Source organism: Camelus bactrianus, chromosome 1 (genome assembly GCF_048773025.1).
Source record: "Camelus bactrianus isolate YW-2024 breed Bactrian camel chromosome 1, ASM4877302v1, whole genome shotgun sequence".
In the NCBI taxonomy this organism is placed as follows: Eukaryota; Metazoa; Chordata; class Mammalia; order Artiodactyla; family Camelidae; genus Camelus; species Camelus bactrianus.
This window is the reverse complement of record NC_133539.1, coordinates 60,435,893-60,451,349: the sequence shown is the minus strand read 5'-3', so window position 1 is coordinate 60,451,349 and position 15,457 is coordinate 60,435,893. Positions and strand designations below refer to the sequence as shown.

General features: G+C 44.2%; 1 protein-coding gene across 2 annotated transcripts in view; it reads left to right on the top strand.

Annotated features, from left to right (window-relative positions):
* Positions 1-15,457, top strand: part of LOC105072417 (protein HEG homolog 1) — an 82,770-nt gene that overhangs the window by 17,224 nt on the left and 50,089 nt on the right. For both annotated transcript variants that reach the window (XM_074364859.1, XM_074364868.1), the window contains exons 2-3: positions 8,775-9,062; positions 10,721-11,020. In XM_074364859.1, coding sequence (XP_074220960.1) covers positions 8,775-9,062; positions 10,721-11,020 — 588 coding nt within the window. The remainder of the gene's footprint in view (positions 1-8,774; positions 9,063-10,720; positions 11,021-15,457) is intronic.

Genomic DNA, 15,457 nt, shown 5'->3' with positions numbered 1-15,457 from the left:
CCCAAATCATGGGGTGGGTGGCGAGGAGTTGACTCTGTAGCAGCTGCTAATTAGGAAATCCTACTCCCGGGCTGTGCTAGCATCCCTGATGATGCTGGTGCACAAACAGATGTTTTGGAACGTGAAGACATTACAGAAGTGGAAGTTGTCAACTTGAAAAAAATGAAAAACAGGCAAAGCAATAAAACTCTCTTGTTCACTTCATCTCTATTCATGGTACAATGGCGGATGGCCTGACACAAAGGGAAGGATGGCATTTCCAGCTGGAGAGATACTTGGGGAATTGGGACATCTAAACAACTGAGGCTGGTTGGTGTGGCTCAGTTGCCATGGATGTGAGTAGGGTTTAAGCAATTGCCTCTGACCCTCTGGGGAGAGGGATGGGAGAGGTGAAGGGTGCCAGCCTCCCCTGAGCCTTGGGGCACCCCCTTCCTGCCCCAGAGGCTGCTGCTAAGTGTCTAGTGGGGCACAGCCTCTCCTCCTCACTCCTGGCTGGCCCAGGCACTGAGGCCTGAGGCATACCTTCTCCCTTTCTGCTTCTCCAGAGCCAATTTCTCTTCTCCACTAAGAGGAGGAGCCCCAATACCTCCCCCTACATGTGGTAGGTCCCTGTTGAGTCTTGTCCACTTACCCCTGAATTACTCTCTGTGCTGAATGGGGGGCCACACCACAAGCCAAATTCAACCACAATTGACCTGAACAACTCAGGGCTTCTGCAAGGATTCGCCCCTGGACTGCAGTAACTATTTTAGCATTTGACCCATTGTTCTCCCTGAGGTACGACCTGGAATGGTGCAAGGCACCGAGATGTTCACAATCAAACGAGACCTTGAACGGCAGAGGGGGTGGGCTGGGATGCTGCCTGCCCCAGCCTGCGTGGTTGGTTAATCCTTTTTCTGAGGAATGGGCAATAAGAGTAGAGGCACATCCAGAGTGAAACAGGTGGCGGTGGGATGCTGTTGTGGAATACCAGGCCAGTGACATCAGGGGCTTTCATGCTGGAGGTGGTCCCAAGTCTCACCCTGTGCCCCCTCCCAGTTCTCCCTGTGCCTCCTGGGAGAGTGTCATGGAGCCGGGCTAGCCGAGGCAGGAGCTGCCCCAGCAGCCACTCAGCCAGCCTCAGTCCTTTCATCAGGGGGCACTCCTAGCTGCCAGGAGGGCCTGGAGGCCTGAGGGGGTGGCTCCCTTCTGCTACCAGCTCCTATCTGCTACTCGGAGAAGTGTTGGGGGACTGAGCCATGATTGCTTAAGCAGTGCCCGCCAAGGTCATCCCCAGACCTATTTGTTAAAAGTTGAGAGGCCTAAATCCATTTACCAGCTCTGACGTATACAGCACTCACTATGTGCCTGATACTGGTTGACGCTCTCACATGTGTGTACTCTGTGCAGTCCAGCGAGGTAGGGACTGCTATTGTCCCCATTCTACAGATGAAGACGCACAGAGAAATTATGTATCTCACTTCATCGGGCATGTAAGTGGTAGAGCCAGAAGTCTAACCCGGACAGCCTGACTTTAACCACAGCCTGTGTGTTACCCACGGCCTCTCTTTTTAAGAACTAAGTTTCTAGATCCAGGCATGAAACTGGAGGCAGACCCTGTTCCTTCTAGACGAAAGGACCTTTACAGAGAGAACACAGATTCACGGCTACAGGTAAAGCAAGCAGCTTTTTAATATGGCCTCCTGTGTTCTTGGGGAAAGAGAGGGGAAGATCCCTAAATAAAGAGGGGCCCTAAAGGAAACAGTTTCTCACCAATCCAGGCAGCTGTGGCACCCGTGACTAAGGGGAAGAGGGTGGAGGTGGCACCACAAGCCAGCAGGTCTCCGAGGTCAGCAGGGCCCGGCGGTGGCAGCAGTGACCAGGGTGTGTCCAGCCCGAGCTGCTCTGGAGAGGCAGTCACCAGCACTTCTCCTTGATCAGGATGCCGGCGGTGGCTGTGACCCGTGCTGAGACTGGCTAGGCGTCCAGAGGCCGAGTGGTGCAGACACAAGTAAACTCATCAGTCCTTCAGCTGGGTGTCAAAGCCACTCCCATGCTTGTGTTTCAGAAACAGCACTGGAGTCCAAACCCACACACTGGCTTGTTAGCAAGTTGCATGAGCCAACTTTGTATTTAAAGTCTACAGCCTTCACCTACCTTAAGGGGCAGGTCTGGGGACCAAAGAAAGCATATTACAAGGTGGCTTCCAGGCCTGGAGTCCTTTTACCAAGATACCAACCTTTTTTTCCTTTTTCTTAGTAGAATATATTTTTCATAATATAAGATCATGTGGTACATATGTATCGTAATTTATGTTTTCATGTAACAATACAGGATGAGTGATACATGTATATAAAACTGTGTCAATGATATATTCTGATCAGTTCTTTAAAAATTTTGTCTCATAATTAAGTTAACCAACTCCTTACTGCAGAAATTTAGGTTGTTTCCAATTTTCATTATAAACATGCTTTGATAAATTTCCTTATGCCTGAAATTGCATACTTCCTTAGTTTCCTTGGAATTAATGTTCAGAAGTGGAATTCCCAGGTCAAAACATACATCTATTTTTAAGGCTTTTGCAATAGATTGCTGAATTTCTCACCAGGAAGAATATGCCAGTTACATTCTTGCCCACATTGTAAGAAAGTGTTTTCTATACCTGCAGTGACATTAGATATTATCATTTTTTTAAATCTTTGCCAATTTGATAGGCAAAAATATATATGATTTTAAAAAGTCTTTTCTAGTTTAGATTTGTATTTCATTTCTTCCCAACAATACTTTCGTGTATTTATTCTCCACTTACACATTTTCTTTTGTGAATGGCACATTCATGTTTTCTGTCTATGTGCATCCTAGGATTTGAAAGTGTTCTTTGTGTATTAAGAATGCTAAACTTTTGTCATGCACTGCAGACATTTATCCTGGTTTGTTATTCAACTTTTTTAAAATTTAATTTTTATTTTTATCAAACTTACACATGGTTTAAAGATTGAATATGTTTTATAAGGCTGTTATTAAGACCCTGACCACTCCTACCATCATCATTTTCTGCCTCCCACTTTCAGGGCTTTTAACAGATTCTTTTAGTAATTATGTCCATATCTCTAAATAACATGCTTCTGTTGCCATTTATTGATTTTTTTGTTTTGGTTTGGTTTTAGTCAATTTTCATTGATTTCTCTCAATGGAAATTTTATATCATTCCAAGCTCTACCAGTTTTACTCTTTTGAGGGACTTCAAAAGGCGTTTTTGACACAACTGAAAGTTACCCTTCTCCTACACAAGATTCTGATCACCCCCTCCCCGCCCCGGATTTATGTGCTATTGTTATCCAGGATTTCCTTTGCCTCCTTTTGTTAATCCCACAAATGAGAAATTACTATTTTATAAATTCAGTGATTCTTTAGATTTATGCACATATTTATTATTCTTCTTGTTCAGTGTTTCATTTTGCATCTTACAGCTTTCATCTAGGATTGCTTTTCCCCTACTTGAAATAAATTCTCCATAATTTCCTTTACTGGAGATAATTAACTCAAATTTGACTGAAAATGTTTCTATTTTGAAAGAGTCTCAAGATAGTTTTGCCGTGTATACAATCCTAATCTTTTCTGTCAGCACTTGAAAATACTTACATACTGTCTTTTGGCTTCCATTGTTGCTATTGAGAAGTCAACTGTTAGTCTGTCACCTTCTGTAGGTGATTTTTCATTTATTTCCTCTCGTTTTTAAGACCTAGTGTTTGTAATTTTCTGCACTTTCACTATGATATGAGTTTATATGTTTTTTTGATTTAGCCTCCTAAGGATTTTTGGGGCATCCTTAGTCTGAAGAGTCATACTTTTTATCACTTCTGAAAAATTCTTAGCCATTATCTTTTTGAATATTGCCATTTCTTCTTTTTCTTGCATCTTCTAGAAATCCAGTTAGATATATATGTTGGACTTTCTCGCTGACTTCCTTGTCTCTTCACCCTGTTTTCATATTTGCTATCTTTTCATATCATTTCTGCAGTCTCTTGTCATCTGTCTTGTAATTTTTAATTCTCTTTAGCCGTATCTGATTGGCTGTTGAGTTTCCTAATTTTAATTTTTTTTTTCATTTCTAGAATCTCCATTTAAATTTCTTTCAAAAATTTTGGCCATTATTTATAGCCTCTTTTTCTCTCATTTTCAATTTCTTCATATTTATTTTCGTGGAATTTTATATACTTACATTCTTTGTCTGATAATTCTCGTAGTTGAAGTCTTTACTCATCTAGTTTACTGACTTTTGTCCACAGATGCCTTATTTTCTTTATTTTGTGATTTTTTGACTGTGATCTCTTATTCTTTAGGATTTTATCAGTAAATAATAAAATTGGATTGAAGGTATGTTCGTCTAGAGAGGATTCACATTTATTTCTGCCAAGTACCCAGAGGCACTGTATACCAGGACCACTTTTTCTTCCGCTTTTACAGGAGGTGTGTGTGTGTGCGCGCGCGCGCGCGTTTGTGCATGTATGTGTGGTATGAGATGTATTTTACATGCCATAAAATTTACCCTTTTAAAGTACAGTCAGTCATACTTTGGAAATATTGTGGGTATAATTCCAGACCACTGCAATAAAACAAATATCACCATAAAGCACATAAGTTTTTTGGTTTCCCAGTGCATATAAAAGTTATGTTTAAACTGTAGTGTTTTAAGTGTGCAATAGCATTATATTAAAAACAAAACAAAACAGTGTACATACCTGAGTTTAAAATAATGCTGTTGGGAAAATGGTGCCAATAGACTTGCTTGACACAGGGTTGCCACAAACCTTGAATTTGTAAAAAGTGCGGTATCTGTGAAGCACTATAAAGTGAGGCACAATGAAACAAGGTATGCTTGTATATAATTTAGTGGGGGGTTTTAGTATATTCATAAGGTTCACTACAACTTTTAAATACATCCTTGGCTTGAGGTTTAGACCACACATGTGCTGTGAATTTGTGCTGCACACCCACACGAGGGCCAGCTTTATGGTTACAAATCCTTGAGGGGGAGTTATTTTTCTTTCACCTAAAACCATGGTTGAAGGGCCAGATTTCTTGCTGTCTTCTTCTGCAAGGCAGTTTTGTTTCTATTTGCCTTATACCCAAGGTATAGCCCTAGTCCCAACTTCATACAAGAGTTTCCTCTCAGACTCCTTCCTTAAGAGTTTTGTCTCCTATCTCCTGCATCCCTGTGGTCATCAGAACAGAAGTTCAAGGTCACTGAGCAGGTGCCCCAGGGCAGCTGGCAGCTTTGGAGTTAGTTCATCTCTCTGAATTCCAGCTCCTGGTTCATTTTTGACCTCACAAGATTTGCTTGTCAACTTAGCAATGCATTTAAGAAATATTTTTTTAAAAAACATTTTATTCAGCATTTTTAGTTGTTGCTGGTGGCAGGGTTATTCAGTATACTGCAGGACTATTGTCTGCCTTTGAGTTTTGTTTATAGTATGCATTTTTTCTTTTTTCCATTTTTAGTCAACCCTCCAGGGAGAGAGCATGGTTCAGTGCTAGCCATGTCCTGTCTTCCTGTGGCCATTCTTTTCCTTTTCAAGACTGCAGTGGAATTCTTTGAGCTGACTGGGGTTTGGGACATCCACCCTTTGTTCCCTGAAGAAGGGGTCGTGGATGCTTCCAGAGGCCCAGCCATGCTTACCAACGGCCAAATCTCATACTCATCTTAAGGCTGTAACAGAGCTAAATTCATTTCCTTCCTTTGCTCATGGCTTACCAGCTTTGGAGCATGGGCTTTGAGTCCCTTCTGCCTCCCACAATCACTTTTATCTGGTTTCTTCTGAGAATAACTTCTCTCATTGTGCCAAGTTGACTAAGAGGGTAGAGAGGGCATCCTCAAATCTGCCCCCCCCCCACTCCTCTTGGGAGGTGAACTTGCCTTTGTAGCTCAGATAGGAAGAACAAAGGGAACCTGACATGTGGGTCACTCACTGCTGTCCACCACCGCAGAGTCCCGGGTTGAGCTTGTGGACTTGGTGGCTGCCCCGGGAACACCCCTCCACATTCCCATTTCTAGCCAAGTGTGGGCCTTGCCTGTCTGGGGCTGGGCCCCAGAGGAGCCCGATGCCTGGGCCACTCCCTCCTCTTTTAGGAAGCTTCTGTTAATTATCACTTATAGGAAACAGAATAGGAAGCCTGAAAACAGTAGTTCTCAAGGGATTTGGGGGAGGAAGTGAGGCCCTTAGGAAAGTTTGTCAGAATCTCTTTACGGAAGAATTTGTAATCACCTCCCCTCTAACTCCAGTAAGTGAGCCACTGCTTCAGGTGGAAGTGGACCAGAGTGGGGACAGTGTTGAGAACCATTGCTCTAGATCTGCACTGTCCAATGTGGCAGCCACTAGCCACATGTGGCTCTTGTGCTCTTGAAGTGTGGCCAGCAAAATACTCACTGGATTTTTAAAGATTTAATACCAAAAAAAGAATGCCAAATATATGAATAATTTTTCTATCGATTATATATTGAAGTGTTACTATTTTGAATATATTGGGGTAAATAAAATATTTATTTAAATGTTTATTAAAATTAACTTTACCCGGTTTGGGGTTTTTTTGTTGTTGTTTTTTTAACTTTCTAAAATGTGGCTACTACAAAATTTGAAGTTACAGAGGCTGAGGATATAGCTCAGTGGTAGAGCACGTGCTTAGCATGAATGAGGTCCTGGGTTTAGTCCCCAGTACCTCCATTAAAAAATTTGAAGTTACATATGTGGCTTGCATTTGTGGCTTACTTTATACATCTCTTGGATAGGGCTGATCTAGAAGATAACTTGTTCCTTTTGAGATTGTGCGTGTGTGTCTGTGTGTGTGCGTGATATTTTGGGTTGAACTGTAGGTTCTGCCTGCAGCCCCTACTGGTCCAATTGTTGGCCATTTTTGCCTGACTCACATAGGTAGGGGTGACTTCATTCATCCCCACAGCGCTTTCTCAATGCAGCCCCCAATCCTAAGCAGAAAGAAAAATATCATTCTCAAATGGGGAAAATGAATTGGGTTTTTCAAGGAGCCATGTAATCAGCAATAACTTCAAGTGGTCCTTGTCCTCATCATTGCTTTTTCTAGAAACTCATTAAACACAGTGCCCCACAATTAGTACATGTATGCCACATTCTCTCCCATATTAGTTTGGATATGCAGGGTAACAGCTCTGCAAATGCTGGTTTTTTTTGGCATTATCTTTCAGGGGCTGGCACCCCCAGTGATGGCCTGGCTCTGGCTTCCAAGCTTTGGCCAGGCCATGTGCAGACTTCTCCAGAGTAACAGGGCAGCCTTCTCTGGTTGGCCCTGGGCGTCCCACCCACCTACCCTGCCTTGAGAGATGGCAATACCACAGACGGTTTCCTCGGTGCCCGCTTTCAGCCCCAGCTTCAACTTCATCCTCACCACATTTTTGCTAACGCCCTCTTTGTCACCATCTTGGGCGGAAGTAAATGATCACTTAAATAGATTTTCTTTTCTTTCTTTCTTTCTTTTTTTTTTAGTTGAAGTATAGTCAGTTTACAATGTCATGCCAATTAAATAGATTTTCTAACTAACAGAAATACCTTCCTAATTTATAAACTTCAAGTAACAGTCCATACTAATAGGCAACATTTCCTCCACACCCCTGGACTAGAAGTGAGGGAGAACAGGAGGATTTGCTCCAACACTCCTCTCCGGTACTTCATCCTCCAGGGGAGCAGAACTGAGAGCTGACGCTTGGGCAGGGAACAGGACCTCCCATGCAAAGCGGGACGAACAAGAGCACCTGCCTCTGAATCGTGCAAGGACAAAATGAATGCGTGCACGTCGAGCATTAGATCAGTGCTTGCACGCACACGTCTACGATTGCTATTATTATTTTAATAAAATGAGATCATGCTCTATATTCTATTTTGAAGCCTGTTGTTTTAACTCAATAATACCTGTAGAATATCTTTATTTTATTTTATAACATCCCTTTAATGACCTCAGAGAATCATTTCATATGGATATACTACAACTGGTTTAATTGATCTCCTGCTATAGGATTTTTAACTTCCTTTTCTCTTCTCTTCTCTTTTCTTTTCCTTTTCTTTTCCCTTTCCTTCCTTCCTTTCTTTCTCTTTCTTTTTTCCTCCCTTCCTTCCTTCCTTTTTCCCTTCCTTCCTTCCTTCTCTACTGTTGTAAACAATGGTGCAGTGACCATCTAGGCAGCTAAATCTTTGTTCCCATTCTTATTTCCTTAGGATAAATTCAAAGAAAATGAAATTACTTCATCAAAACTATTTACATTACTAAGGTTTAGCAACACTGCGAAATCCTTCCCATGTTTTTGCAGAATTGTGCATGCCCCACCTCCTGCCTGCAAGAGTAGGTGTCAGGATTAAGAGCTGCCAGCTGTGTTCTCCTACCACCCAGAAAGCACAGTTCACAACCCTGGTGCTTACGAAGTGGTTCCTTCCTTCTGCTCACACCTGGGCTCTGTCCCACACACCCTCTCTGAACCTGCCCACGTTCCTCTGTTCAAGTGACCTTCCCTGAGCTCCACACTGATCTCTTTCTATCAATTTCATCACTTCTTCTACTTGTAGTAAAATTTAATTCTATATAATACTGGTGCTTCATAATTTCTTCCACTGGATTGCAAGATTAATTACTGCTGGAGAAAAAGAAAGGTGAAATTATTCTATTTGAATCCACTTCTCTACTGATAAATCTGCTCACGTACCTTCTCCTGAAGGTTTGCTTCTTTTCCAAAGCCAGCAAGGCCTCACTGATCCATTCTCCTACCATTTCAGCTGCTGCAGGGAACCACTGGCCAGAAGGCAACACTGAACCCCACATAGAAAACATAACCTTTGATCAGAATCAAGTGGACTTTTCAACAGTGGTCTCCAAAGAGGGTGTGATGGTTCAGACCCCCAGAAAGAGGCACGCTTCTTCAGATGCTCCAGAAAACTTCACTCCACAAACTGAAACAGCAGCTGCTAGAGGAAGAAATGACTCTTCGAGGACAACAAATTTCACCATTTCCCCTGTTGGGGCTGAGAGACCCACAGCTCTGACTTCCCAGAGCATCACCTTAGGTGAGTGTGTGCTGATGGTGCTCATTTCACGCATGTAAGTTCAGTCCCAGAGGACAAAACTTCGGCCAGTGTTTGCCTTCCCCCATCCCAAGTCACAGTGCCCAGCCAATCATCTTGGGCTGGGGTGGACCAGACCTGTGCCTTGGGTTCCACCTGTGGCTCACTGTGGTTAATTGAGTTGTAACTATAGATGCACAGATGGGGGTGCAGATTTGCTGAGGGGCCTGACCAGTCTATGTTCCGTGGCCGGGGAATCTATGTTGCATGGCCGGGCTGAATCCGCACAGCTTCGGCAGTCCTGCCACGCGCTGCAGCCTCATAGGCACTGGGTTTGGCGGACTGCGTGGCTGTGTGGCTCAGATGGCTGTTCTTGCCCCAGTCTGCACAGCTCGGTGGTTTGCCATTTTTAGCAAAGGATTGCACAGTGGAGCTGGAGCTGGTTGAGCAAGATTTGATTGAGGAAGGGAAGACAAAGAAAGCCAGCACCAACTAGGTCTCCATACCAACATGTCTCATCTCTCAATTCTCACGGCAAGGCCATGAGTTAACATTACTCTTATTTTTGGAATTTGGAGACTGAAGCTAGAGAAATTAATCAATCCAACGTGTGCAGGGCAAACAGCTAACAGGTATCAGAGCTGGGATTTGAGCCTAAGTCTGTGTGTCTGATCGAGGTGGGAGGGGTGGCTGAGGAGTGGGATGTCCAGACCATGTGAACAAAGATACAGAGGAAAGGAGAAAAGCGTGGCCTCTTTGTGGGGAAGATGTAAGTCACACACACAGGAGAGTAGCAGCCGGTGGAACAGTCATGGGGGTGGGCTTAGGCACAATAGTGGAGGACTTTGAAAACCAGGCAGTTTAGATTTGCTGTGGTGGGAAGAGTCCCTGAAGGTTTTTGAACAAGGCAGTGACTGCATTAAAGTGAATTTGGGGAGGGTTCACCTGGCAGGTATGTATAAGATGTCTGGGGTGGAGGGAACCTAGAGTCAGGGGGACCACCCAGGCAGACACAGAAATCCAGGTGCTAAAATACGGCCTAGTGGCCTCAGGGATGGAGAGGAAGGGGTTGGTAAAGACTCTTCACAAAGGATAATTGATACAACTTGGTAATGGCCTCAAAGTAGAGGATGAAGCCATAAAAGATGTCCGCATGGTTGCATGCCCTAGGGGCAGGAGGTCTGGTTGGGGGACTCAGTTCTGTAAAGAGTATTTTAAGTATGTTAAGTTCCATTCACGAATGATGGATACAGAGCTTAGAAACTGCATATAGTGCTGCCTGGGTTTGTTGGTCATCCAGACATTGGAAACTTTGTGTTAAAATCAAGTGAATTCTGGGACCGCTTTGTGGACTATGACTGATGAGTCACGCCGGTCAGACGCTGACCTCCGATTCTATATCGGCTCATACTTAGCTTCATCGTGCCCCTTTCCTGATAATTTTACCACAAAATGCAGAGTCTTTGTGAGATCTGAAAACAGTCCTTGTTTTGGCTTGTGGTCTCTCATTCAGGAGGCCATTTTTTATAGAATGAACAATTGCTTCCACTTTCTTCTCGTGTCTGTCTATCTTAGAGAGGTCAGAGGTGAGCTCGCTCCAAGATTATTCAGACATTGGGAAGTCTGCTGGTGGAATTTTAATTGTTGCTGTCTGCTTTCAGCCTTGGGAGGGCGTCCCCTGCCATCCAGCAGCGCAGGGTCAGAAGGCAGAACTGCCCCTTCTCACACGGAGAGCAGCACGTCCTGGGGCTCCCCGGCGAGGGGGCAGGGGCTCCCAGAAGCAATGACTCTGCACACCCAAGTGGTGGCCACTTCGGTTGTGAGCCAGTCCTCTCTTCCTGCTGTGGATGTGGGAGAAGAGACCACGCTCCCCAGGCAGAGAAATTCCTCAGGACCAGAGCAATCCTGGCTGCCTTTCTCCAGGACACCGGTTTACTCCCCTCCCTCCAGCAGTCCCACACGTAAGTGCTCCTGTCCCAGCTCAACACGCTGAAGTCACTCAGAATAGAAGTACATCGCCCTGGATAGCCAGCTAGTTACACACTTGTCACAGGGGCTAAGGGGAAAAGTCATTAAGCCCCAGTGCAAAATGTTGGAGGTAAAAATGCAACCCACACAACTGATCTCAGTGTTGAAGTTCATCTTTAAAGCATGCTTCCTTTAACTGTATAAGGAAGAAAGTGACAGTTGGTTTGGTGGCTGCTCTAGGCCTTTCTGTCCACCGAGCCCTGCTTCCCCCCTCGTCCCCCACCCTCCTACACACAAGTCTGAGTGTGGTAGGTGTGTGTTCTTGCACAAGAGGCCATGTTCTGGGGTGACTGAAATGATGATCATTGTGTCCTTTGATGAGGAGTTATATTTATATTTCTTCGTTACTGCAAAAATGTTTCTTTCAATGGCAAAGATGACATAGATGTACATTTTTCTGGGCATAATTTCAAAAAAACCATAGATGCAGGTATTTACAAGGTCACAGCAATGGAGCACATTCCAGCCCTTGCTCATCAGTCCAGTGTCCCTACAGATGTTCCATCTCCACCAAGCTTATTGTCAGCCTCTGATCCTCCGTACCATACACCCTGTCACACTACATTATCTAAGCTCCTACCCAGACAAACTGTCATCATCTTGAGGACGTGGGTTGTGTCTGCTACTCTCTCGTCCCACGACAAGGTGCAGTTGATGAGTAAGGGGATAAGCATGTGCCCACGCATCACAGGCTCTTCCAGCCACGGACCAGTCCTGGAAGCTCTGCCCACCCTGTCTCTTCTCCCAGCTTGTACTCCGCGTCTGTGCGCTGCCTGTGTTCTCACCCCCGTGCTGCGGGGAGCAGGACAGCGAGGGCTGGAAATATTCCAGGGAAACAGTGGTTAGGTGGCTTCAGAAACTGCCATTTCAAAATTTTCATAGATCAGAGGGTTTTAGAAGTACTTTGCAAGATTAGGGGTTCAGGTTTATGTCATCAAAGCAAAAACCGAACCCAGAGGTCCTTTCGGTAATGCCTGTTTAAAGCAGCCAGTTCCCCTTCCGTATACTCTGTATATGGTTTCCTGCCAACACGGATGTATATAATTTATGATTCGTATTTTTAGGAGATGGCTTTTTAAGATTATTCTTAAACATTGGTTAGATTGGGTCAGAGCTACCATCCTTTCCAGCTTCAAAGTCTGTGGTTCAGTGGTTTACAACCAACTTTACTAAATGGTGGAAAGGAAGCATCTTCTAGGAAGCTACCCTTGATTCTGGTCGGGGTCATTTAATATTTACACTTTGAACCCGGCCCACTGCTGTGGTGTGTATACTGTGGTGCATCTGAGAATTGTTCTGTGTTTCCAGCTGGTGGCCCTGACTCTAGTCACTTATATTTTTTAACATTAAAAAAGTAATTGGCCCTCAAATTTTTGAGCCTTCATCCTTCTTGTACCTTTTACTTTTTGAAGAGTTCTCCCATATTATTCCTCTTCCTCGAGTCTTTCACTGAGCATTTCTCTCCCTTCTTAGTGAACTGGGTGTTCCGTGCTGGGTAGAGTCCCACCCTCCCTGTTAGATACTGGAGGGGGCTTTGGGTGCTGGTGAATGAGGGGATAGCCAGGCATCCAGGAACACCTGGATCTAGCCTGCCAGCCTCCCCTCTTCCCTGTGGGGTGGTAAAGGGGATGCGCACGAGGACCTGAAGCCACATGGGAAATGAAGCTTTGCTTTATTTGTAAGGCTGGGCTAGCCTCTGCTAACCTGCTGACCAGAGCTCTGGTGTGCCTCCTACTGCCCCTGAAATCTAAGTCTCAAGATCCACAGGATCCAGGAGCACTAGGCACGCAGGCTAAGAGCACTGGCAGGACTTGCCAGAGGCAGACCCAGAGGCACCCAGCCCAGCTGGATTCTCCGTAGAACCAAAGCCAGGAGGGAGTCTAGCAGGCCGTGTGGTCACTGGCCACTGCATCCACTAGCAAATGTGGCCCAGTGGAAGTCCTGGCACTGAGACCAGTCAGATGAGTGATGGTCCTCACTGGGTGAGCACTAGGATGGTCAGCCAGGAGCCCTGCCTGGGGAGGAAGGGGGTCCTTATTTGAAACATGAAGGGATTAAACCAGCTGATCCTAAAGATCCTTTCTAGTTCTAGCATCTGCTGTTTGAACATGTCAGCCTGCGTATCCCGTGCCTCCATTCACTCTTCACTCTGATGCACAGAAACATACAAGCAGTGCAATGTCTTTTGAGGCTCAGGTAGTTAGGTGTCACCTGCTTCCACAAATAAATCACATGCCAATAAGTGTATGTGTTAAGGCAGGTACAGGCCCAGAGAGCTAAATCAGATTTTTAAAAAGAGGTCAGAAGCCACTGGGAACTGTTTGCTTGCTGTTTTACATCTTTGCTGCTCCACAGCCTTCTACTCTATTAATACTTTCTATAATGACCATATACTATTAGACCATTAAGGGGAAAGTAAGTAAAGCAGCTAACAGGGAAAAAAGCTCTCTTTTGAAGATGAAGAGAGATATGTGTACATTGAATTATGTGAGAGTGGCTACAATTGAGCACTAAATTTAGTGCCGAGTTTCCTGGAAACCAGGGCACAAAGGGAAACCGGGTAGGGCATGATATTGTCAGATAAAGTGAGCGCACAGCTTCATCCATAGGCCTCAGTGTTTGGGGGGCAGTACTTCTAAGAGGAATACTCATGTAAGAAATGTTAATGATCATAACAGAAAATGCCTTCAGTTGCTGTTTTGTGGAAATTGTGCTAATGTTCTTTGAAAGATGATATTTTATGTCGATTCTCAATAGGAGCTGGGGGTGTGATAATGGATCTCAACTCAGAAAATATTTCTGTGGGTAGCTAGCTAATGTGGTCCAGGTAAATTGCTTTATGGTGACTTCGCTTTGTAAAGGACATGAGTATAAATAACTCAGAAGACTGTAGATTTAGCATATCTTTCCCAAATATCAGCTGCTTCAGCCAGATTTTTGGCAAGTTCTGGACAGCAGCCAAGCCAAGGCTGAGCAGTGTGATGCCTGCCTGAGGTTCCAGTATGTTGTGTTGTGATTGGAGCGTGACCCACATAATTTTACCAGAGGAACAGGCGTTCTTTTCACCTCCTATTATAAAGATTAGAGAAATTGGCTTGTTTCTGCTCACAAAAAGATGGTCTTCCCATTTTTGAATGGCTGCTTCAAGGGTAGAAATGAGCAAGGAAGGGCAATTATTAAATAATCAATAGTGCCGATCTGCTGATTAGAAACATGGTATATTTCCCCCCAGGTATATTTAGCAGGTGCTCATTTAGTAACATAAGTGGTGATTGTAGATTAGTTTGACCAAGCATTTTCTCCTTTTATTAAGGGGCACCAGTTCTACAGAAGTGTTCACACTGCTCTGTAGCTTTACTGTGAGGACTGAGTCAGATTAAGCATGTAAAGGACTTAGCACAATATATGGAGGTGTGTGTAAAGTAGTGGCACATCGTAACTGGTCAGTAAATGGCAGCTTTTACTAATGATGATAATGAGATGGTGAAGCAGTGTTCCACGGAGCCCTCTCAGGTCAGGGAAAACCTGGCCATCTTCCTTTTGTGACCTTCAGCAATTGTGACTTTTCTGATTGTATTTCTGTGGCCATTGCTTTGCTCGACAGGCATTCAGGCTGAGTCCAATAGAGCCACCACTGTGCATTGAATCGATGAAATAATACAATTTGCTGGGAACAAGTGTTTTAAAAGAGTGCCCAGCAGTCAGCAGTGCCTATATCCAGTGTTGGTGGATATAGATGATGACTCTAATGAATTTAGGCCTGATGCTAAGTGGCTGAGGGAGGGTTTGGGCATGTCTGTGTTATGCTTTCCTTTTTTTTAAGTCCTGAAGATTTTTTTGTTCTTGTGTTTAAGTAGAGGTGGGTTTAGGTAGGCTTAAACCATTTTTGTGTCCAGGTTTTTCTATTCCTTTATTTTAATTACTAGCTCTATGGATTTCCTGTATCTTCCATGTCTCCAGGAAGGTCCAGTGACCAGAGCTGTGGGCTGTGTTCTAGGTACAGCTGGTTCTATGGTTTTGCACAAAAGTAAGAGGGACCTTTTTGTTTCCGGTACTTTCTCCCTCTATATATATATTTAATATTTATTTGTGCTTTTGGTTATGACTGCATATTGGACTGGTCTTCAAGAAACCATTTATAATGAGAACTTTCTTCTTCCCTTTTCTGGGTCATAATTAACAGTTTGAAGCCTTTCATTTTATAGGTATGGAAAGTACTTACTTTTTTTTGGCTTTGAAAAAAACAGCACTCTTTCTTCTTGCTTTTGGATCTTGCTCACTCACCAAGCTTTTGTGCAGTCTATTCCTGTTTGGAATGAGGATGTCAAGTGCCCTTCTGGAGGTCACTTCTCAGGGTGTCCTTTGGAAAG